General features: G+C 36.1%; 1 protein-coding gene across 3 annotated transcripts in view; it reads right to left on the reverse strand.

Moving 5' to 3' along the window:
• Nucleotides 1-1887: 1887 nt before the first annotated feature.
• The window catches only part of CCDC186 (coiled-coil domain containing 186), a 44135-nt gene continuing 19833 nt past the window's right edge, over nt 1888-26189 (reverse strand). For 2 of the 3 annotated variants that reach the window (XM_079696577.1, XM_079696576.1), the window contains 13 exons: nt 24747-24875; nt 19177-19389; nt 18148-18267; nt 14709-14813; nt 14143-14241; nt 13889-13975; nt 12169-12311; nt 8575-8830; nt 7739-7928; nt 6470-6550; nt 4209-4419; nt 2741-2960; nt 1889-2067 (listed from right to left, as the gene is read on the reverse strand). In XM_079696577.1, coding sequence (XP_079552703.1) covers nt 1984-2067; nt 2741-2960; nt 4209-4419; nt 6470-6550; nt 7739-7928; nt 8575-8830; nt 12169-12311; nt 13889-13975; nt 14143-14241; nt 14709-14813; nt 18148-18267; nt 19177-19389; nt 24747-24875 — 1938 coding nt within the window. In that variant the 3' untranslated portion in view covers nt 1889-1983. Of the gene's footprint in view, nt 2068-2740; nt 2961-4208; nt 4420-6469; nt 6551-7738; nt 7929-8574; nt 8831-12168; nt 12312-13888; nt 13976-14142; nt 14242-14708; nt 14814-18147; nt 18268-19176; nt 19390-24746; nt 24876-26189 lie in introns of all 3 variants that reach the window. The other variant, XM_079696578.1, reaches the window with a different exon arrangement.

The raw sequence follows: 26189 nt of genomic DNA on the forward strand, positions 1-26189 counted from the left end.
ATAATTACATTCTTCTAAAATTGTTTAACCATTAAACTTCTCTAAGTGAATGCTGGCACAAATGTTAATATTGGAGGGTTTCATTTTCATATGTAATATATGTATGCAAAAAAATGTATATATATTTTTAAGGTGTATAGACAGAATACTATGGTTCTGACCACTATTTGGTCTCCATTAATACATTTTGTGTCTTGGGAGGAAAAAAAAATATTGTAGTGTATGAATCTATATCACATAAGAAGCTGTAAAAATTTAGTTATGTTGACTACTCTAAATAGTCTTTGAGAGTATCGATAGTATTGTCAAAAACAACTAGGAAAATAATTCAGATGTGATTGCACTTACCCTCTTATTTCTTTATTTTGATAAATTATTACTGGTAAAAAGAACAAGATACATTATGGTAAGGCTAAAACTTTTATAGTTATTTTAAATATAAAATGTTTCTGAACTTGTATTTCCATTGTGAAGTGAAAAGATTTTGTTTTTGGATGACAACATATAACTCAATATACAGAAAAAATGCTGCATTGAATTATCTAATCCTTAGTAACTGATCTTTTTAAGCAATGTTGATTTAAAAAAAAACTTAAAACACATTAAAGGGAAATTGCCACCATAAGCCCAGCCCAACTGTTAAAGCCACACAATTCTTTAAAGGCTTTTAATCCACAGCAAAGCTTACTTCTCTTAAGGGGAGAAAGAAGTTGGCGAAAATCCAAAACAAAAATGAGGCTTGCTGCAACATCTGTGTATGTGCCAAGGTATCTACTACAGAAATTATCTGAATATAATGAAATGTGAAAAACCACACACAAAAATTAAAATAAGTGAGAAATTACAAGAGGTGAGAAAAAAATTCAATGACAGAAATACTGATACTACTATGACTGTCAACATTTAAGTGTACATCATAAATATTGTAAAAATCCAACAGGATACATAAATTTGGTTCTAAAATTCTTTTGGTTACAGAGATGTAATTATTTTGTATTTTAAATAAATATACCAAACACATCATATCTGGGCACTGTAAGATCACCCCACTATAATATATAATTATATTAACAGTAAAGAATGGTACACAGATAAAATGGTTAATAGTGCCATATGCTGGATTTTCTTGGGAACTGGTTCTTTATAAATATCTTAAATTTATCTTTATACTTGATGTCAGTAAAACTAAAGTACTTCAGTTTCAAAGAATTCATTATTCATTTCTCTGTTCTAATGAGACTAATCCATTTTACATTTTAAAATATAACTGAAGTCCACAGGAATTCTCTAAATAAGCAGATTATTTAAATCATATTTTATGTAACTGGAGATTTAAAAAACTCAACTATTAACTCAATTCGAATCTGAAAAAAATGTACCTAGCACAAATAAGGAAACCTGACAGGGGCATACAATGCCTGATCATTGCTAGTTATCAAAAGCTAGCTTTCCTATTACCTTCCATTAAAATCAAATGGTTTAAGAACTCACTGGCATCCCTAACACACAAGCAAATGTTATATTAGAATGTCAAAACAAGTTTTTATCACTTCTTTAGTTTTCTTCATGTTGGAGAAATATCATATTACTGAATGATTAACACCTGTCCTTTCATGCATAATTTTAAAAAGTGAAATCATTTTTGACATTATATATTTTAAAGGGAAGAAATATGGAGAAGGGGTTTTCAAAAGCCCTTGTCATAATGTTCAGCACTTCATATGACTATCAGCAAATTAAATAAGTTGTTCTGATTCAATGACAGGCTGTCACCACATAAAAACAAGTTTCATCAAAGCTTACATTCTTACAGTATACACAGCAATGCACTTGTATTGTAAAAAGGTACTTTTTTATACAGATGAAGCAAAACAAATTTTTTATTGGCTGACACACAAAGCAGGGAAAAGTTTCCAACAATACTGGGCAATGGCACCTGCTCCTTGTGTAGCTTTTGTCTGTTTACTGAGGAAGAACTTTGTGTTAGGTTTTCTTCGTCCTCTGTTCTAGGTCATGCTGGTGTTTAATAAGACGTTCTATTTCTGTTCCAAGTGTTTGCAGATTTTCCTTTAACAATTGGAAAAAGAGGGAAAAGAAAACAGAACTACTAAGTATAATAAGTAAAAAGATTTCAGTTTGAACTATTTTTGCCTAAATTCTGAACTGAAACAGTGACAGTCTTAAATGCCATGTGAGATAAACTAGGCACACGGCTGTTTTCAGTAAAGTAATCCTGTACACTTCAGAGCCAGACACTCTTTTTACTGACGCTATAGCAAATTTTAGTGCCTAAAAATATTACCAGATTAAAAGAATTATTTTTTAAATCCATTACTAACCATCAAGGCCCAAACAGCACAGATAGAATAGCTGGGTCAGATAACAGCTGCAAAAAATAAAATAAAGCTGGAATACATTAGAAAATAAATGCCTCAATCTTAAAGTCTCAGTAATCAATTATAACTAATTGTAATATATGTCAAAGGCCACCCATTGCAAAGTAAATGACTCATCTTAGCATCTATCCAACAGCTAAACTGATTTTTTTGCTATTTCTTTCTTTCCTGCTAATTTTAAAAACTGTACTTTTCAAAAAGAGAAAAACACAATATTTTATCTATGGAAAAAATGGCTACCCTGCATTACAGAAATAGTCCATCCATGTGTTGGATCGAACTATGAAAGAGGCACCATTTTTGTCATGTTTATTGGTTGGTAAGTGAATGAGAAACACAAATACCTTCAAAGTAATATTTTTCAATAACGTATCCTCCAAAACAGCCTGTAGTTTTCGGTTGATCTCCAAAGAGAGTTCCAATGTTAATCCACTATCAGCTGGATGGGATGTGTATAAAGATGCCATGATGCCACCCCGTCTACTCAAATGGACTTTGTTAAAATCAGATGCCTCTGAAGAAAGTGTGCCTGATTCTTCTCGTAAAACGTAACTCTGAATTATTCTGCAAAATAAAACGACACTATCAGTTATGGCCTTGCAGAATTACAAACACTGTAATTTGCAAGAGTCGACTAATCATAAGCTTAAAGATGATTAGCATAAAATAATTATCTATTAGTTAATAACAGAACTATATTAGAAAATAAAGGGGTTTTCCTTATTCAGATGGTTTCTTAAACAATCCCATTTTGTTCTAACATGGTATTTAGATTAAAGATACATAAACATTGCTTTTCTATTTTTTCCTTATTACTTTAAATCAAAATATGTAAGCAATTTATTGTTCCAGTTTCAGTTAATATTTTCTATTTTCCTGTCATTAAACTTAAAACTGTGTTTTACTCTTTTTTGTTTAAAAGTCATGGGCAAATTTTTCTCTAAGTCTAAAATTATTTCAAAATAAAAAATTTTAAGTCACGGGTAAAGACCCACAATATTACTTCAATGAATATGGTATCTGTGAGAGGAATTTGGCCCAGCACAGGCTCTGGAGCCAGTCAGAGCTGGGTTTGGATTTCCAACTCTCCGTCTGTCACTTACAGCATGAGTGGTGACTCTGGAACATTTAGTAATTTGACCTGAGCCCCAGTTAATTAACCTGTCAAATTAGACGCAGTGGTCCCCAACCTTTCTGGCACCAGGGTCCAGTTTCGTGGAAGACAATTCTTCCACGGCCTGAGGTGTGGGGTGGGCTACTTCAGGCAGTAATGCGAGCAATGGGGAGCTTGCATTGCCGGGAGTTGGGGACCCCTGAACTAGAGGACTCATTCTCTCCCTGGGTAGTTTTAAGAAATCAATGAGATACTGTTAAGTTACAGGCACAGTGCCTTATATTTATATTTCTCTACTATATTTAGTAGATGCCCAATAATATCTCACTATGTCCTGCCCAACAGGAATGATAATCCACAACCCCGGTATCTCTTAAAACCACCGTCTTGAAAATAAAAAGCTAAGTAGAGCGCTATCTGTTTTTAAGTCCAAAGGTATTTTAGTATCTTAAAAAAACAGTGTCTACTGAACTCTGTATCACCTTAAAGGAAAGACCTGTGTTTTCTTTCATGTCTGTAGTCCCAAAACCTAGAACGTAAATAAGTGATCAGTAAAAGATTGGGAACTGAATGACTATAGTTTTAAGAACTATTTTTTGGAAGAAAAGCTCTTGATATGATTAATTTTGAACACAATAACTTTACCATGTGAATAATGGTATTTTGAACACAGATTACAGTACCATAATAATACATACTTTGTTTTTTTCCTAATTTCTTCCACCAATTGTTTGATGTGATCCTCCATAAATTCTATCTTTTCATTTTTCCGAGCATGTGCCTTCTGCAGCCTTACTATCCTCTCAATCAGCATGGCCTTGTCTACTTCTGGAAAGTGATCCACAGCTACTGACGACCCAGTATTTTCTGGAGATCGATCTTCTGCACTGCTTCGAGCATTGAGGGACCCTGAAGACAAAAAAATCCACTTATTGTACTTAGTCTGGAGTCAACTCTAATCTCATATATTATTTCTTCTAGTATCATTTTCACATGTTCAATTTAACAGAGTTGGGTACAGAGTACAAGTCATACTTGACCCGAGTTCTTGTTTCTGAATACATTGATGATAGAAAAAAGGGTCTAGGGCTTCCCTGGTGGCACAGTGGTTAAGAATCTGCCTGCCAATGCAGGGCACATGGGTTCAATCCCTGGTCCGGGAAGATCCCACATGCCGCAGAGCAACTAAGCCCATGCGCCAAAACTACTGAAGCCCACGCGCCTAGAAACTGTGCTCCGCAACAAGAGAAGCCACAACAATGAGAAGCCCATGCACCGCAACAATGAGTAGCCCCTACTCACCGCAACTAGAGAAAGCCTGTGCACAGCAATGAAGACCCAATGCAGCCATAAATAAGGGAGGGAGGGAGGGAGGGAGGGAGGGAGGAAGGAAGGAAGGAAGGAAGGAAGGCAGGAAGGAAGGAAGAAGGGTCTAGTATGTCTTTCAGGAACAGAATGAGTAAGTGCAATAGAGAAATGAGAAACTCCAGAAAAGTCAGAGAAACAAGTCTGAAGTGACACCAAAATTAAACTGAGACAGACACAGATAAAGACAGAAGACAGAATATAGCCAGTGGGTTAAGCTCTGGAGTCAGTCTTCCTAGGTTCAAATCTTACTTCTCCACTTTCTAGCTGTGTGACTTTGGACAAGTTAACTCTCTGTATCAAGGTCACTTCATCTCAAAATGTGAATCATAATATGATTTTCCTTGTAGGACTGTTATCCTCATTTAAATTAGTTAACATGTCTGAAGTGCATGAACAGCATATATAGTATGCACTAAGTAAATGTTAGCTATTATTTTTACCAGTATCATTTGAGAAGAATTTCTAATCCTTTTTATCCTACAAAGACACATTTTTTCCCAACCCTATTATGTAGATTTAAGACAAGTAATATATCTTATCCAAAGTCATGCACAAATAAATGGTAGAGCTGGGATCTAAATACCCAATGTGTAATCTCAAACCCATGTTCTTTCTACTACACAATTTTCCCACTATTGTAACAGTTGATGATGTTTTTTCCCCTAATGTGCAACTCCTGGGAGGCAGTGTATGTAGTGGCATGCAGACTCCAGAGCCTGAGAGTTCTATTACTGTGGATTTTGGGAAAGTCATGCAACCACTATGAATCTTAAGTTTCCCCATCTGTAAAATGGGAATACAACACTTATTTCACATGGCTGTTCTGTGAGTAAATGATACGTTTAAAACATTTAGCACGGTTCCTGGCATTCCAAAAATGGTAAATATGCTGATATTTTGCCAATTATCATTTTCACAGTGCTACTGATCATAATTTTATAGACTTAATTTTTGCTTTAGACTATAGGTATATTTACCATGAGAAAAGCAAAAAGATTTAAAAATATACACACACACACACACACATATATATATATATAAAATCTGATATATAATGATGACCCTTTCATTAGCTCTCAGGTGTTAAAAGTAATATAAAATTAAAAGAAAAAGAAAGAACATACTACACCAAATCTCTCTATAGATGGATACAAATCTGAATTTAAAAATTTAAGAGTAAACTGTTGCACAGAATAAAGCAGCAGGTAAGGAAAAGGAGGTAAGGAGACAGATGGTATAGAACCCCATGACAAACTTGAAACCCTAATGATTAAACTTAAACATTTAACTGGAAATATGTTTTACAACATAATTATGTACAACTACTGCTTTTTATAATTCAAAATTAAAGAAAAGCATATCGATACTTTTTAAACAAAAAATCCTATCTCTTTTCCGTTTTTTTTTTTTTTTTTTTTTGGCCGTGCCGCAGCTCATGGGATCTTAGTTCCCTGACCAGGGATTGAACCCGCACCCTCGGTAGTGAAAGCACAGAGCCCTAATCACTGGACCACCAGGGAATTCCCGAAAAATGTTATTTCTTTTTATAATCAATCACTAAAAAACAACTGCAAAACCATTCGTTTTTCACCTGATGAACTAGAACGACTTCCCATGCTGCTGACTTCTTTATCACAGCTTCCATTCTCAACCTGATCTAACTTTCTTCGTGCTGCAGGAAAAAGAAATGGATTACTTGTGACAACTGTCATGACCATTGGTCCCCACTATCTCTGATTTTAATCGCTAAAATCACTTAGGCCAAAATGGCATAAACAGCAAGAGAAATTTCTTGAATATGTACTTTCAAAAGGAGGGCTGTAGGGTCATTCATATAAAATGACATCTAGAAATGTACAGGTCATATACAAAATATATGGAAACATTATGATAACAACTGATACTGGCATCACTTAGGTACACAGAACCTAACTTTTGGAGTCCTGAAAGATTTCGAAGAGCTCTACAGTACCACAAATTTCTCCCAAATTTCCCTTCAATCACATCTATGAAAACAAACTAAATTCTTACGGCAAATATCTGAATATATTTATATTAAGTAAATGTTAAGTCTCTTTTACCATATTACTGTATTTCACCCTATTTTAATACAAATAAAGCAGTGGGGAATAGTAGAGAATAGGATGTCAGAATACATCTCTTATTCATGTTTGTAACCAATCACATGGCACAGACTCCCAATTTGTATGAATTTTTAAATGTAAGAAATCTGGGTTCCAGTTCTAGATGTTAATTGTTGTGTCCAGGTAATTTATAACCTTTCTGGGTCTCAGTTTCCCCTAAGATTAAGGGTTAGGGTTCAATGATCTCTAAGTGAGAGGTCTACAAGGTGGGGGCAGGTACCCTAGATGCTGCACAAAACGACTCACAGACAAGGGTAGGGAGAAAATATCAGAACTCTATTTATACTTATATTTAATCTAATCTTTTTAAATTTGTATTTTTCATGTTTTTCTAATGTGCATAAACTAGAGTAATACATGTTTAAAATTTACAAATAACTAGATACAAATTGGAGAACAAATACTTAAATACTTTTTTATTGACAGCAGTATGTGATCAACAAAGTCTAGACACTACTGCCTTGGTAAGGTACTTTCTCAATTCTTACATTTTGTGGTTCTGTGAATAAATGTCTTTTAACATAGAACATGCTATAAACTATTCATGGAACTACAAGAAGGTCAGCCATGTGGTTTATTAACATTAATACATTAAAAAGAACAAACAGCTCTAATCAATGTGGGAGAAACTGGTGTAAAATATGTTTTTTCTATAAATCCTTAACAATGAAAAGAAACAAAAACATTCAAGGTCTAAGTGTAGAAGAATTTTATACCTTGCTGAAGTTGTTTGGTAAGATCCTTGACACTAGAGGCATGTTTACGTCTGTGAGTTACTAATTCATCTTTTAATTCTTCGACCTGGGTACTCAATGCTTTAACTTCAGTTTGTCTACAAGTGAGTTCAGCTTGCAGAGTCTGGACTTCCTCTTTTCGCAGTTCTTCTTCTTTTAACAATCTACTTTCCTAAATATTAAATAAGATAAAAAATACCAACTTTAATATGTTTCAATTACTGCTCACAGTTTAAAACCTTAAAAATACAAGGTCTTTCATAGTAAATTCTTCTGTCATCACTCATTATCAGGTTTTGTTTACTGAGCTCCTCAAATTCTTTATACAGTAACGCAGGGGGATATATTAATGCATATGGCATTCTATACATGTAAAACAACATGTGATACAGGTCTCTGTATTTTTTTTTTCAGGTCTCTATTTCTGGTTTAAAGTCTCAAATTATTTTTATGAGTAACCTGAAGATACTCTCACTACCTGGAAATATTAAACAATTTTTAAGCTATAAAAATATAGAAATTTAAAGTCCTTTTAAGAAATATATAATAAATCCAGTTAGGAATGACAAAAACCCTGGTTTTCTTACTTTCAAAAGTGAAAGATTTCTTCCTAATGATGTTAGGGAAAAATTTTTATTATAAACTACATAAGTTGAAAGGAAAAATTGACATTTCTCATAGCATTTGAAATGATCAGAAAGTCAGTGCCAAAAAAAAAAAAAGTTTAATCAACTACCATTAAGTTTATGCTTTTAGGGAAATTTAATTTGTGCTACTTGCTATGTTGCTTTAAAAGTTAAATGTACACTTATACTTACCAAATTAATATTTGTCTGTTTCATGTGTTCACACTGGCTTTGTAACTGACTTTCACTACAAGAAAGTTTATCAAACTGTGACTGCAAAGAATTGGATTCAGATTGAAGTTGTGCATTCTTACTAGTGAGCTTTTCTGTAAACAGTAGTAGCTCAGATTCTCTTTTCCTACTGCCTTCGATGTCTTTTTGTAGGTCATTAATCAAAGAATTAAGACTTTCCACTTCTTCCTTCAAATTTTCAATTTCTTGTTTACCTCTAAAAAACAAAGTTTATATTTAAGAAAAAAATTAAACTATTAAAAGACATTAATGGTTTGAGAATTTTCATCAAATGACATTCTTTATGAAGGTACTTTTATTCATTCATCCAAATATTTATTTGGATTACTATGAATGCCTAATATATGCTAGGAACTAAGAGCTGGGAATATACATAAGCAAGACTGACATGGCCCCTGCTTTCAAAGAGCTTTTAGTCAAGTAGTGTGAAAAAACATTTTTGATGATGAAAGCACAGAGTGGGTCGCCTAATCTAGTGTAAGTGATGAGTAAACTAATATTTAAAGGGTTAGCAAACTTTTCCTATAAAAGGCCCACACAGTAAACAATGTAGGCTTCTGGAGCATATGGCCTTTGTTACAACTGTTTAACTCTGCCACTGTAGTGTGAAAGCAGCCACACATAATACATAAAGGAATGAGAGTGGCTGTGTTCCCCCAAAAAAGTTTATTGACAAAAAGAGGCAGTGAGCTGGATGTGGCTTCTGGGCCATAGTTTGCTAATTCCTGAGCTAAAGGGAAAGTAACAGTGAGTGGGAAAACAAAGTATGTTCCAGGTAGAGGAAACAGTATGTGCAAAGCTGGGAAAGGAACAAGAGAATGACTTCTTGTTGGTACTAACAAACAGATGTTCAATACTGATGAGGATATGGACAGTACTATATCCTAGCACTTAATACAGGGCTCGGCACCTAGGAGACAATTAATTAACATTTGTTAACCGACTATTGCTGAAATACAGAATAAAGAAGAAGGCACAGAGGGAGAAGCAAGGTTACTAACGATCTTCCAAGCCATGTTAAGCCATCTGAACTCACTAGCAATCCTTGAGGCAATGGGAAATCATTGAGAGGTTTGAGATTTCCTTTGTAAAAAAGATTATGCTAACCACAGTGTAGGAAACAGACTAAAAGGGAAGTAAGCAAAAAAAACAAAACAAAACAGTTTAGAAGCCGTGGCAGTTTGCCAGGTGAGAGCTGATAATGGCTTGGACAATGGTAGCAGCAGTGGGGATGTAAACAGTAAATGGACTTGAAAGATATTGAAGAGTTAGCATCAAAAATATTTTGTGACTGGTTACATGTGTGAGGGAAAGGAAAGAAGAGCCAAGGGTAACCCCCAGGTTCCTGGATTGGAAAATCATGTGGATGTCACACTCATCATTCATCTCAGGAACATCAGAGAAGCATATTTGTGGACAAGATATATGAATCAGTATTGTACATATTATAAGTTTGAGGTGTCTTTGATACTTGTGTATCTGGAGCTCAGCAAAAAGGGTTGATGATAATTAATTTGAAGGTCCTGCAGCACACTACTGGAAGAGTTAGGATCACCCAGGGTTATAATAAAATAAGAACAAAAAACAGCTTTATGACATAAAGAGAAGGCTGCCAAGGAGACAGAAAAGATTGGCCAGAAAGTGGGGAGGAACACCAGGAAAGTACAAGGAAATGAAGCCAAAAGAACAGAGCATGTCAAGAAAGGTAATGGGCTTAGTGTGTCCATACTGAAAATTCAAGCAAGGCTTAATCTGGGAAGTATCTACTATATTTAAGGATGCATTAGCAGTTTGTAATGGAATGCTGGGGAATTAGAATAAATGGAGAGGAACAGAAGAACAAAACATGTGAAGAAATGGAGAACAAGCACAGATGATTCTATAAAGACAGTTATGGTTGTGAAGAAAGGGAGAAAGGAGATCATAGGAGTTTTGATGTTTTTAAGATATAATATTTAAATGTAGAAAGAAGAAAAGTCAGTAAAAAAAAAAAAAAAAGGGAGGTAAGAGATAAAGGATAAAGAAGGAATAATCAAGAAAGACCCTGAGAAGGCAGAAGAGCATGGGATCCACAGTAGGAGTAGGGACCACAATTTGATTCAGAAAGAATAGGAACATTTCTTCCATAATAACAGAAGGAAAAGAAAAATGACTGCAGATGCAGGCAAGTTCATAGGACTGATAGCAAGAGGTTGAGAGAACTGTCACCTGACAGCTCTCTTTTTTTCTGTGAAGTAAGAGGTAAGCCTGACAAGAGTAAAGAGCAAGGTGAGAGGGAAGATCAGAAGTGTGAAGAAAGCAGCAAGGTTTGGAATAATGCTAAGAGGATGGGGAGAAGGCTCTGACTAAGGACATATGGTAGGACTGGAGGTGCATTAGTATTCCCAGTTGAGGTTGCTAACCATGAATTTATAGCAGCATCAATCTGGATGATCTTGAGGATTTCTTCAGCAACACTCAGCAGCCTGGGTGCTGGTAGGGTATAAAAAAGAAAGTATCTGGATCCAGCCTGAATCCAGGCTCTCTCAGGTAATGTCGTAAGTAGAATTTAGCTAAATGGTTTTATAAGAAGCCAAGGAAAAGGACTTCCCTGGTGGCACAGTGGTTAAGAATCTGCCTGCCAATGCAGGGGACACAGGTTCAAGCCCTGCTCCAGGAAGATCCCACATGCCACGGAGCAACTAAGCCCGTGCACCGCAACTACTGAGCTTGCACTCTAGAGCCCACGAGCCACAACCACTGAGTCCCTGCACCACAACTACTGAAGTCCACATGCCTAGAGCCTGTGCTCTGCAACGAGAAGCCACCACAATGAGAAGCATGTGCACCACAACAAAGAGTAGCTCCCGCTCACTGCAACTAGAGAAAGCCCGTGCGTAGCAACAAAGACCCAAAGCAGCCCCCCAAAAATAAATAAAATAAATTTATAAAAAAAAAAGAAAAGAAGTCAAGGAGTAATGTTACCTCCTGACCTTGAGCTACATACATGCAAAGATATAGACATAGATACATATCTACCTTTTAGAAGAAAAACTACTGTGTATAAGTAATAGAATTTGAAAGCTAAGGAACGGATAAAAAACTACAATCCATTCTGTCTTTGCTTTTTTTTTTTTTTTTTCTGTGGTACGCGGGCCTCTCACTGTTGTGGCCTCTCCCATTGCAGAGCACAGGCTCCGGACGCGCAGGCTCAGTGGCCATGGCTCATGGGCCCAGCCGCTCCACGGCATGTGGGATCTTCCCGGACTGGGGCATGAACCCGTGCCATTCTGTCTTATAAATAACTACTGCCAAAAAAAAAAAAAAACTACTGCCAATGTTTAGGGAATATAAACTTTGATTTTTAGAAGCTGTGATGGGAACTACAAAGATAACCCAAAATCAGTTCAAATGAAGACAGGATTTAAAAATTTTTTTTATCTAGTAAAATATAAAATTACTCTTATTTAGTGCAACAATTGCACTTAAGAGCAGAAATGAGATAGAATCAAAAAGCCTGTTGATTAGCATAAACAGAAGTTGCTCATTTTATACCTTTGATGCTGCTCCTGTATCTGACCTGCAATTTTCACTTTGTCCAATAAATTCTGAATTTCAGCTTTTTGGCGATTAATAATTTCTTTATATTTTGATAATTCATCTTCTGTTCTCAATCGTTCATCTTCTAGACATTTTACCTATCAAATAATCATAATCGAGTTAAACTACAAACAATATTTTCTTGTTCTTTATTAGCTATTTCAATGGTTATATATTAATAATCTAAGCTAAATTCTGAAGCAATATTAATTAACATGAAGAAAATATAATAGGAAGTTAACAGTCTTGGGTTTCAGTCTCAGATTTCTCATGATTTAGTCATGGGATTTTTAACATGCCACTTCATTCTGGCTGAATCTCCATTTTCTCATCTGAAAAGAGGATGTACCTTCCCTATCTGCCTCAAAGTACTGGCATGACGAACAAATAGAAAGGTACATGAAAGACACTTTAAAAATTATTAAGTGATCGCAAATTCAAGGTGGTTACCTAAAAGCCTATTTCTAAATAAATGAAAGATATATAATGATAACATATTTCACACTTATATTAAAAGGGCAAATATTCTTACAATGAGAACCATAACACTGGAAAAGATTTAAGAGGTTGTTAGAAATTAAAACTGTATACAAGGGACTTCCTTGGTGGTCCAGTGGTTAAGAATCCGCCTTCCAATGCAGGGGATGTGGGTTCGATCCCTGGTCGGGAAACTAAGATCCCCCATGCCGCAGGGCAACTAAGCCCATACACCGCAACTACTTAGCCTGCGTGCCCACGTGACAGCCCACAACTAAGAGAGCCCGCATGCTGCAACTACTGAGCCCGTGTGCCACAACTAGAGAGAAGCCTGCATGCCGCAATGAAGAGCCCACATGCCACAACGAAACATCCCGCATGATGCAACGAAGATCCTGTGTGCCGCAACTAAGACCCAACGCAGTCAAATAAATAAATAAATAAATGAGCAAGCAAGCAAGCAAACATTTTTTAAAGAAACTGTATACAAGACTATTAAATATACCTAGGAGAAATGTAAAGGTTTTCTATTATTTTCTTTCTTCTTTTCTTTTCTCGTTAATTAATTAATTAATTAATTTATTTATTTTTGGCTGCATCGGGTCTTCATTGCTGCGTGCAGGCTTTCTCTACTTTCTCTAGTTGCAGCAAGTGGGGTTACTCTTCGTTGCGGTACGCAGGCTTCTCATTGTGGTGGCTTCTCTTTGTTGCGGAGCACCGGCTCTAGGCACACAGGCTCAGTAGTTGTGGCTCATGGGCTCTAGAGCACAGGCTCAGCAGTTGTGGCGCACGGGCTTAGTTGCTCCGTGGCATGTGGGATCTTCCCAGTCCAGGGCTCGAATCTGTGTCCCCTGCATTGGCAGGCGGATTCTTAACCGCTGCGCCACCAGGGCAGTCCCTTTCTATTATTTTCTGACACAGCTCTAAAGCCCATGTAACAGAGGACCAAGGATAACTTATAGATAAAGCAAATGTGCTGTGAAACAGGAATGTTTGGAAAACACTTTAAAGGGACTGAAATGGAAGACACTTTTATTTCTCTAAGAGTCAATTTTGTTGCTAGGGAATTGACATGCTACTATTTGATTCTGGAATATTTCTATATAAATATCCTTTCCCCAAGATTTAAAAATCAGAATGAGTACAAAATTAAAGATATTTACCCTTCCTCTGGAGTCATGATTAAAGACTGAATTACCTTTGTTCTCAGTGTTCGTAGCTCATCCATGCCCTCCTTAAATGTCCTCTTCAAATCTTCTAGTTCCTTTATTTTGGCATGATGCATCTTTAAGGAAGTTTAAAAGAAACCACAAATCATTATATGCTAAACCAGATCTAAAATTTATTACCTGCTCCTTCCAGAAGGCCTTAAGAGTAGCTGGCAATAAGTACTTGTTGTTTCTCTCCTCTATATTATACCATCCAAGGTATACAAAGAACAAAGCTACTCACTTCTAGCTGGTCAGATTTTTCTTGCATTTGTTTTTCAAGTTCTCCTTTTGTCACTCTAAGCTTGGCATCAAGCTCATTTGATTTAATTTCTTCTGATTCCTAATGGGAAAGAAATGACAAAAGTATGACAATTTTTAAAGTTTTATGCTTTGAAATGTGAAGAAGGCTTTTGCAATTAAGTTTCCTCATCATGAAATACATAGCTCATGTATGTAAAATTGATGACTGTATTCAAAGATTTTAAATACATCAATTTTGCACCAACTAGAAGAGCATACTTAACATATATAACATAATAGAGTGGGCTTTTTTTTTTAAGTTATACATTTTATTGTACTCTTCGTTCTTCTAATGTTTTCTAGTGTTTTTATTTGGTTAAAAACTTCTCTAGTAAGATCTCTATTTAAGCTGCAAGTACTTTAACATAGGAAATGGCCTGTATTTAATTTAGCTGCCCTACCAAATCTATTCCACACTTCGAATATTGTAGGTACAAAAATTTATGAAACAAGAGTACTGATATCTGGCATAATCTGTTACTAATTTATTCAAAAATTTAAGTATACCTGATATGTTTTTATCATATCCTGACAATTTTTCCGAATTTGATCTGCTTCTTCCTTTGCTTGAGTTAACTTTGTTGTTGTCTCTTTGAGTTTATCTTTGGTTTCCTGCATTGACAAAAAGACAATGTGAGATGATAGAAAATATATATTGGTCTCTGTCCCCAGTTCCTGGCACAGAGCTCCTAAAACCCTTGTAATTTTTTAAGTGATAAAAACATTAGGAGCATCTCTTGTTCTAATACTGGTCTTGAACCTCTGTTCCTGTCACAGAGCTCCTGAAATCCTCATAATTTCCCAAGTGATAGGAGTGTCTTTTGTTCTAATGAGGTGACTCTGACTGGACTTCTGGATGATAGCTGGTGCCCAGAAAGAGCAAGCCATGGTTAGAAGCTTGGAATTTTCAACCCTGTCCCCCATTCCCTTGAGAAGGCAGAAGGGTAAAAATGGAGTTAATGATCAATCTCAAGCCTATGTGATGCAGCCTCCACAAAAAACCAAAAGTATGAGGCTTGGGGAGCTTCCAGATGGTGCACACATCCAATATCGGGAAGGTGACACACCCTAACTCCAGCGGGACAGAAGCTCCTGCACTTGGGACCTTCCCAGACCTCACCTTATGTATCTCTTTATCTGACTGTTCATCTGATCCTTTATAATGTCCTTTAATAAACTGGTAAGGTACGTAACTGTACTCATTCCCCAAGTTCTGTGTGGTACTGTAGCAAATTTTTGAACCCAAGGTGGGGGGGTTTGTTAGAACCTCTAATCTATAGCCAGTTGATTAGAAGAACAGGTGATAACCTGGGCTTGGGACTGGTGCCTGAAGTGGGAGGTGGGGGAGGTCTTGTGGGACTGAGCCTTTAACCTGTGGGATCTGACACTATCTCTGGATCGACAGTGTCAAAACTGAGTTAAGTTGTAGGCCACTCAGCTGGTATCACAGAGAATTGCTTCTTGTGGGGAAAAGCCTTCACACATTGGTAACCAGAAGTGACAGAAGTGAAGTGTTCTGTGTAAAAGTAAAAGAGACACAAAGGGAAGAAACCCACAGTAGGGAGAACTGGATTTTTCCCTTCACTGAAGGAAAACTGGGTTTTTCCTTTACAGACAGCAACAAGGTTGGCACAGTGATGTGATGAATGATGAGAACAATGACCAGGCAGCAGAAAAAGTTCTTGTCTTAGCACTGCCACTGGAGTCAGATACTATTCTAGTAATGACATTTTATGCTTCTGACAAAAAACTAAATGTGGCCTGAACAGTTAATTGACAGTCATTAAATAAAGTTAAATTTGATAGAGTTTTCATCAAATCACTAGAAGTAACTAACCTGAAAAGACAAAAAGAGCAAAGTGTTTAAGTAGTTCTTTGTAGACCCACATAAAAGACAATTCTTTGGTTTATGGCCAAGGTATCCAAAACTTTTTTTACAGATTCATGCTGCAATTTGGTTTCTGTTCCTAACTACTCTCCTAAAATAACAATTCTGAAGGTCTGCAGGGACTACTTTCTCATCAAATCCAATTGCTTTTTCTCATTTCTTATTCTTGACTTACCTGTTCCAGTTCTGATCACTCCTGACTCTGAATAGCCTTCCTCTGTTTACAAGACAACATACTCCTGTTTTTGCCCACTTCATCATTGCCTTTGCTGTGTCCTTGACTAGCTAGACTTCCTGTGGTGACTGTCCCAGTACAGCCCTACCCTGTAGCTCCAACGTTCTCCTTCAGAGTACCCATCCAGTCCCATAATTTGGGCTATCATGTGGATTTCAAATGAGAGTTTAGGTATCATCTCCTCCTAGTAGCTTCCCTTCAGAAAGGGGTAGAAGCTGCTATTCTGCCTTCCCATAGAGAGAATCCAGGGAATCCCTAGATTGTAACACTTGATACATCGTACAGCAGCTTACATGCTTCCCCCACTGAGGATACAGCTTCTGGATAACACCTAGCTCAGTAGTTGCCACATATTAATTGTTCACGTAATAAATGTTGAATTAACGAAGGAATACCTAACATAAACCTTCTGTTCTAGTTAGGTTGGTTTTCTCACACACCAAATATTCATCTCCCTTTTCTCCCTTATCTTGCTGTTCCTCCACTTGGAATGCCTTTCCTGCCATCTCTTAATGTAAATTGCATCTATCCTTCACACACCGCTTCTTATACATCATTTTGTTTTTGGATAAACCTACCATACAATTAAGTGCCTACTTACATACTTTCGGTTGCAGGTCTTTTAAAAATAATTTGACATACTAAAACTGTGTTACTTTTAAAATTTAAACATTTGAAGGCTTTTTCAGATATTGTTTTTTAAAATATGAGAATATTAGCTCAACAAGAAGGAGAGAGAGATAGAGAACAGAACTTTATCTGTTTTCCCTCCCACTTCTATATCATCAATAACTAAAACAGAGCCTGATACATAGTAGGTACTCACTTCATTTATTCAAAACATAGCAATTGAGAGATTCCTGTGTCAAATACAATTTTAAATGGTTTGTAGCCCTGTGTGAGCCCTAAGGATTGTTGCTCCTACCCCTTCTGGCAGTTCTTTCTCTGCCCATATAGTTTCCTAACACTCATTTGCTGATCAGCAATTAGCTCAGAAACCTACCATTCTCTAACCTATCTTTGACCACTGTCAACACAGACACCTCTCCCTACAGTTTTCTCTGATATTATAATATACAAATATCCAAAGGTTAACAGTTCTACCAACTTAGGATTATTTAAAGAGATGCCAATGATAATTTAAACAGTATCATTAAGCCTATTTTTGAAAATGTGGTAACTGTTATAAATAATATGGCTCTTTTGTTTAAATCATATTTCAAAGTTGTTTTTTTTTTACTTCATATTCTATCATCTTCAGATTTTTATTACTGCTTATACCAGTTCAGTTAGTGCTTAAAATTGTGGCATCAGGTACCAGCCTTTATCACCACTTTTTATTATATTGTTTAATAATATGATATTCATTATACACAATACCAATAGAATTATATTCATAATAAACAGATAAGGAAACTTTTCTGTATTATGTTTATATTTAAATAAAAATTCATATTTCTTGATTATAAGAATTGTATCATCACTAATATTTTTTTAAGAATTTCCAGAGTTTACTTTCAATTTTGATAAACTACATATTCTCCTCTTCCCCCGAACCTGGAAATGTTTAATATAAAATATAGAACACTAAAAATGCTTAAAGAATAAAGTCATTGGGGGGTTAAAAACAATGAATGATAAAACAACATTCTATCCAATTTAATATGTAAATCATGCAAGGAAATATCTTTTTATAATCACCAAATATTGAGGCCCAAGCTATCCTACAGGAGTCACTAAGCTTTATGCCTCATTAATAACTATTACTGCACGTGCTCTTAAAACTGATTCTAATAATTTTTCCACTGTATTACAGTACTCACCTTGTGTGAATCCATTTCTGCTTTTAATTTGTTTTGTGCCCATTTTACTTTAATGATGTGAGAGTTGATATCTTCCTTTAATTTGTCTATTTCTCTGACGAGTCTAATAGTTTCACCTTCCTAAAATAATATCACTAGGTCATATTTTTCATTTAAACAACCAACCAATCATTTGTGTATCTTTTATATCTCAAGATAATCAATGCAATAACACTATAATTCAGGGCTAGCACATTACGGCCTATAAACTGACTTAAAGTTCAAATCATAAGAGGACAGTAAAAGCCTAAAACCAATTAACAGACATAAGATGATTAACATTTATATTTTAACCAACTAGTACGCTGTGAGTATAAGCATACCTTTCTGATTCTTCTCAACTGGCTGACTTTAAGGTGAAATATGAATTAAATTGGTTTTGCCAGAATTCTTGAGAACAATGACAACATTCCTGAACTAAAAGTTAATTAATAAAAAATAACATTGATTACCAAGAAATGAAAACCTACTGGACACAAGACCATGCCATGAGGATGCTAGTTAATAGCAAGGACTCTAAATAGCACAGTAATTAAATCTCCTTGGACAGCATGTAATAACATGTTTTTCTACAAGTGAAATATAAATTCTATTCTATGATGTGTAAGTGTTACATTAAGATTCTGGTCAAAGTATACTTCTGGCTCAAAAACTACTCAGATTTTGACAACCATGTATATCTTTTACCAAAATAAAATCTTCCTTTGAAGCACAAAGTCATTTCTTCAACATGCAGATTTTAAAAGCAAGTTTTTAAAAAGATCTGTCTAATAAACGTGTCAGTTTCTCATCTTTTCATAGGAAAAACTTTTTGCAGCTAAGTAACAAGATATTGGAATTATTAAAGCATTCACATTCTTTGAAGGTAAACTAAGAAAAACAACTTTATGTTTAACAGTGGTTTAACCATGTCAAGTTATGATTATTTAATTAAATAAGGAAAAGCAAAGAAAATAAGTTTCAAATAAGATACAATATCAAAAGTTATACCTTTGTTTCGTACAGCTGGTGCAGCCGTCCTTTCTCCTGAGAAAGTTGCTTAATTTTGTTAGTGTTTTTCTCATATTCTTTATTTGCATCTCTAAGTTTTTTTTCAAGTATCTCTTTTTCCTTTCGAAGGTCTAAAGATTCCTTCTCGCCTCTTACATACTTCATTACCATTGCTTCTTTTTCCTGGCGTGCCTCTTCACATTTCTTGTTGGCCTTGAAAAAAATATCTAGCATTAATAAAACATATTTTTCAAATAAAAATTAATTAAAACAAATAATATTTTCCTATAATATCACCAATGTATTTTTTGGTCTTTTACACAAGATTTTCAGGACCTGTGTCATGAAATTTTAAAAAAGAGAAATGATACAATGAAGAAATTAGTATCACTAATATTTGCTTCTTCCCTTTCCTATTCCTTTTCCTTTAGCTAATATGGTTGCTATTTTCCATTTACTCCTTCAGATCACTTTTCCACTCTTTCCTAGCCCACCCTGTGCTCTGGGAAAGTGACCATCAGGGACCATATCAACAAGTTTCTTTGCCCTCATACTTCCAGTTGGGTTTGGCCAACACAAGGCACTAAGCAGAAGATTAGGAGGGTAGGCAGAGAATGAGATCTGGCTCCTCCAGAATCATACACTGTTCCTGTCAGGTGACCTCTCTATGCAACTACCTTCTCTGGGTTGTACTACCTGCACCATCTCCTTATTCCTTTAGCCCGAAGAGTGATAATGGCTCCTCCAGCAGCCCTGGGATCCTGCATTTTCCCAGGTTGGACTCCCTAAATCTCACCCATACCTTTGTAAAGAGTCCTTTTATGAAATTCTCCCAAAATCACCAGTTTCTGTTTTCTGTCAGGATCCTGACTCTATGGCTGACAATTTCTAAAATCTATAATCTTAGCTCCCTCACAAAAAAGTAAGTAATATGCTAATTAGTGATCGCTGAGTTCCTCTGTATGAAAAGTATTTGGCATTTTAATAAGAAATACCTAATTGGATTAGGTGTGACATCTATCTATATACTAACTTAAAATTCTCTGTAACTATAAGCTGGTACTCCATACTGTGAAATTTCATACAATGAAAACTTCTACAGATAGCCCTTCATTTAAGTAAATTCACATACTTATTTTACAGAAGATGGATCCTTAAACTTTAAGGATCTTCAATGGCATCTAGTGGTAAACTCCAACTAATACTATAACTGAATTGAAGTAGGTTTAGCGTTAGGATAATGTGGGGAAACCTCCTATGCTCTGATGAAAGTGACTGACAAAAAATGTTTCAAGAAGTTCTGCTACAGCTGATAAGCTCATCTAGTAACCACTCAAAATACTACACATATAAGTACTTTTAAAAATCATCCAATTGGGGGCCTCCCTGGTGGCGCAGTGGTTGAGAGTCCGCCTGCCGATGCAGGGGATACGGGTTCGTGCCCCGGTCTGGGAGGATCCCATATGCCGCGGAGCGGCTGGGCCCGTGAGCCATGGCTGCTGAGCCTGCGCGTCCGGAGCCTGTGCTCCGCAACGGGAGAGGCCACAACAGTGAGAGGCCCGCATACCACAAAAAAAAAAAAAAAAAAAAAAAAAAAAAAAATCATCCAATTGGGATTTTTTCCCCCATTGAAATAGCCTACTAATTTTCAAGAGAAATTAAAGAAAACCCTGGAATAGGGATGGCAGAGATCCCTGAGGATTTGATGATGTGCTTGTGGACAAATGATTGACAAAACTGTTACGGTATTGGCTGACAGAATTAGCTAGATTTTTAGATAATTGAATAACTGTACTTAGAAAAAGTCAACTAATGGTAATATCAACTTTAAAAGAAGTCCAGTTCCATGATAACTTAATGCGTAGATAATGGATTAGCTTTTGGGAACACAATGAAGAATAAGCCATGGTAAGTCCTGGAAGAGCTCACTACCTAGTAAGAGCAACACATAAACGAAGATTACAAAACAAATAATTTCCAGTGGATGAATGTACAAAGTTCTTTGAAAATACAAAAATACTAACAGTCCCTGGGAAGGGTTGGCATGAAGGGTGAAAGATGCTATTTGTACTTGAACTAGGTGCTATACTTGAGCTAGACACTGAAGGATTCAGTAAAGGGATCAGTCAAGGAAAGGAATTCAAGCTAGAGTGGTTATCATGTGCAAATGCCTAAAAGTATAAAATAGAATGATATATTTAGAGGACATTAAATTATTCTGTAGTGATTAAATTTGGTGTGTTGATTACAGTGGAGAGGAAGTAGTTATAAAACAGAAAAAGAGGTAGAGATCATCAGATCCTGAAAGGAAGAAGGACTTCTCTTCTTGTCATGCTAATGATTTGAGATTTTATCCTACAGACAAAGAGAAGCCAAAGAAGGATTTAGTAAAAGGTGTTTTAAATTTTATTAAGTTAAATTGTGTTTTAAAAAGATACCCGGTAGCAACATGGAAACTTCACTGAAGTTAAGAGATAAGAAGCAGAAAAAAGATAATTATAATACATGAGATAACATATTATAAGGTTCTTAACTACAGCAGGGAATGTGCACCAGAATGTCCTGTTACTCAGTCATCCCTGAATCAGGTGCAAAAGAATAACCTGGGGTGGGAGTTCCCTGGTGATCCAGTGGTAAAGAATCTGCCTTCCAATGCAGGTGACGCAGGTTCGATCCCTGGTTGGGGAACTAAGATCCCACATGCCGCAGGGCAACTAAGCCCGTGCGCCACAACTACTGAGCCCGCTTACCTCAACTAGAGAGCCCGCGTGCCACAAACTGCACAGCCCATGCACTCTGGAGCCCTCGTGCCACAACTAGAGAGGAGCCCACACAGTGCAATGAAGAGCCCGGGTGTCGCAACTAAGACACGACACAGCCAAAAATAAATAAATTAATTAAAATTTAAATAAATAAATAAAACAAATGGATTTATTTTAAAATAATAATAATAATAACCTGGGGTGCTAAAAGTTCACATTTCTATATCCCACCCCAAATAATGGCAGCACCTACTTCATAGATTGTTGGGAGTATTAAATGAGGTAACTGACTACTCTTTAAGCTTCTACTGAAAGTCAGTACATTATGGTACAGATAGAGAAAGAGGAGTCAGTAAAAGTCTTCGGATTTGACTAGTTTAAGATGTTTATCATTGACTTGGATGAAGATATGAGTAACATAATTGCTAGGATTCAATAGTCAACTAAAATTAAGATAAACTGTAGAAGTAGTTCTGCTTCTCCAAGTATGGCAGATGAACCCTCCCCATTCAAAACACCAAAAATTTTAGATGAAATACAACAAATGTTTTTTTAATGCACAGTTGAGCTCACAAGAAAGTATGGGAGCGCTTCCCTGGTGGCGCAGTGGTTGAGAGTCCACCTGCCGATGCAGGGGACGCGGGTTCGTGCCCTGGTCTGGGAGGATCCCACATGCCGCAGAGTGGCTGGGCCCGTGAGCCATGGCTGCTGAGCCTGTGCTCCACAACGGGAGAGGCCACAACAGTGAGAGGCCCGCATACCGCAAAAAAAAAAAAAAAAAAAAAAGAAAGTATGGGAAATTTCAGGGCCAAAAAATCTAAGAAGCAGCAGGAATCCAGAATGCTTCATTAAGGCTGAATACGTACCAATATGAGGTCATGTGGGGCTGAGGGAGACATGCTATAAAGTCCCTAAGAATTTATAACTAACTCTACCCTCCTGTAAATTTGAGGTTCAGATACGTTCTACATATCTGTTCTGAGAAATGGAGAAACCTCAAACTGGAAAATTAAACTGGGGAGTGTACACATGTGTGTGCAGGAACATGTGCACACTCATGCTAGGAAGCTATTTCTAAATAAAACTCACCAGGTTTGGTGACTCTAGGTGAAGGGTAAACAAGTGTTCATTTTACTATTCTTTTACCTTTTCTACAGGCTTAAAAATTCTCAAATCAAAAAGTTGAGAGGAAAAGTCAGGGGAGAAAAGGAATGAAGCCAATCTAGAAACAACTGAATGGAACAATCTCCAAAATCTACATAATAATACCCACCTCTAGGGTTATCCTGAATATTAAATAAGTGAATACTTGTAAACCGTTTTCAGCTACTATTATTAACCTCACCTACACTCATCATTAGAGAGGAAACAGATACAGAGTACTGAGTGTAGTATGTTGCCATTTGTTTAAAAACAGGGGGGAGGATGGGAGAAAGAAAGGAAATATATACATGCTTGTCCATGGAACAAATATTCTGAGAAGGATATACAGGAAACTGGCATCAATGGTTGCCTCTGGGAAGGTCGCGGAGTGGGAGAAAAAGTTTGGAAGAAGACATGTTTTACTGCTTGAATTGTTATTGTGCACATTTTACTATCACTTTGTTTCTATTTTAAAATATAATTCCAAAGAATATATATAAGTATTTAAATTTATTTATTTATTTATTTATGGCTGTGTTGGGTCTTTGTTGTTGCGCGCGGACTTTAGACGCGACGAACGGGGGCTACTCTTCGTTGCGGTGCGCAGGCTTCTCATTGCGGTGGCTTCTCTTGTTGTGGAGCAGGGGCTCTAGGTGCGCAGGCTTCAGTAGTTGTGGCACACGGGCTCAGTAGTTGTGGCTCATGGGCTCTAGAGCACAGGCTCAGTAGTTGTGGCGCATGGGCTTAGTTGCTCTGTGGCATGTGGGATCTTCCCGGACCAGGGCTCGAACCTGTGTCTCCTGCATTGGCAAGTGGATTCTTAACCACTGCACCACCAGGGAAGTCCCCAAGAATATGAATATATATATATATATGTATATATATATATATATATGTGTATATATATATATATATATACACACACACACACATACACACACATATACACACACACACATTTTTTCTCTTATAAATTTATTTATTTTATTTATTTATTTTTGGCTGCACTGGATCTTCGTTGCTGTGTGCGGGCTTTTCTCTAGTTGCAGAGAGTGGGGGCTACTCTTTGTTGCAGTGCCTGGGCTTTTCATTGTGGTGGCTTCTCTTGTTGCAGAGCACAGGATCTGGGTGCACAGGCTTCCGTAGTTGTGGCTCGGAGGCTCTAGAGCGCAGGCTCAGTAGTTGTGGTGTATGGGCTTATTTGCTCCGCGGCATGGGGGATCTTCCCGGACCAGGGATCGAACCCGTGTCCCCTGCGTTGGCAGGCGGATTCTTAATCACTGCGCCACCAGGGAAGTCCCCAAGAATATATATATTTTTAAAGCTCACTAAGTTATTCTAATGAAGCTATGCTTGGGTCCACTAAAACCAACAACTTCTTAATGTCTTATCTTCTACATTTCTCTTTAATTAGTATAAAAGGTTTGAGAACTGATAGTGTAAGTTTTAAATATATAACATTCCTAATGCTCAGGGTCAGCATATTGTAAAGAATCACAGAAATAAAGGTTGAAGTTTTTTGTAGTTAGCATGCATTTATGTATTGCTTTAGCATTTTTAAAATCCTAATCCTAATACACACTAATGTCCAAAATTGTCTAAAACGGTTACTTAATAAACAAAGAATCATCAGAAAGTTAATAATAATAATGACTTGAAAAATACCTGTTCCATCCGATGGGCCATCTCTTTGTGTAATTGCTGAATTGCATTTTTAGTTGCAATGTCTTGAGCTAGTACTTTATCTTTGGAAGCTTGAACTTCTTTATTAAGTTCCTCTATTCTTGATTCTAACTGTAAAGAAAATTATTTCCAGATTATTTTTATAGTTATAACAAACAGACCACCAATATTTCAAATAAATATAAACAATGTAAACAAGCATAAAGATGGCAATGAATATACTTCAGCCATAGAAATCAAAAGTAAATGTTAGCAATGTTCTGATATATCAATAGAATTAAGTCAGAATAAATCTGAAGCAGACTCTGATAAGATGGATGATAAGCTCTAGAGTAATTACCAATGAAATAACTTAAAAAATATCATGAAAAAATTTTAATGTTACATATTTACTTAATGCAAAATAAAGCAGTAAATGAGACACAGGGAAACAAAACAGAAACATACAGAAAGACATACAGAAAATACAGATACATAGAAAATTTAAAAATGGTAGACAAAAATCCAACTGTCAACAGTAACATTAAATGAGAGTAAATAATCATATCAAAAGGCAGAGATTTTCAGACTGGAATAAAAAACAAAATGCTGTTTACAAAGATACTTTAGGGAATTCCCTGGCAGTCCAGTGGTTAGGACTCTGTGCTTTCACTGCCAAGGGCGCGGGTTCAATCCCTGGTTGAAGAACTAAGATCCCACAAGCCACATGGCACAGCCAAAAAAAAAAAAAAAAAAAGGTACTTTAGATTCATCTCATAATGATAAAAGGGTCAATCCAGCAGAAAGGTATGATAATTATAAATATACATGCACCTAGTAATATAGCACCAAAATACATGAATCAATAACTGACAGAAATGAAGAAGGAAGTGGACAATTCAATAATAATAGTTGGAGACTTCAATACCTCACTTTTAGTAATGAACAGAACTAGAAAGAAGATTAACAAGGAAATAGGAGACTTGAACACAACTATATAACAACTAAATCTAACACATCTATACAACATTCCATTCAGCAACAGCAGAATACACCTACTCCTCAAGTGCACATGAAATATTCTTCAGGACAGAACCTATGCTAGGTCTTAAAGCAAATCTCAATAAATTTAAAACACTGAAATCGTACAAAGTATCTTCCTTTGACAACCATAATGGAATGAAATTAGAACTCAGTAACACAGAGTTCTAACAAACTTGACAATTCATAAACATGTAAAAATTAAACAACATCTAAATAACCAAGGGAGAAATCAAAGAGAAATTAGAAAATAAGGTGACAAATAAAAACAAAGATACAACATATTTATGGGATGCAGCTAAAGCAGTGTTTAGAGGGAAATTTGTAGTTATAAATATTAATATTGAAAAACAAGAAAGGTCTCAAATCAAAACTAAACTTTCATCTTAAGACACTGGGGAAAAA

The sequence above is a fragment of the Hyperoodon ampullatus genome (assembly GCF_949752795.1).
Source record: "Hyperoodon ampullatus genome assembly, chromosome: 1".
NCBI lineage: Eukaryota > Metazoa > Chordata > Mammalia > Artiodactyla > Ziphiidae > Hyperoodon > Hyperoodon ampullatus.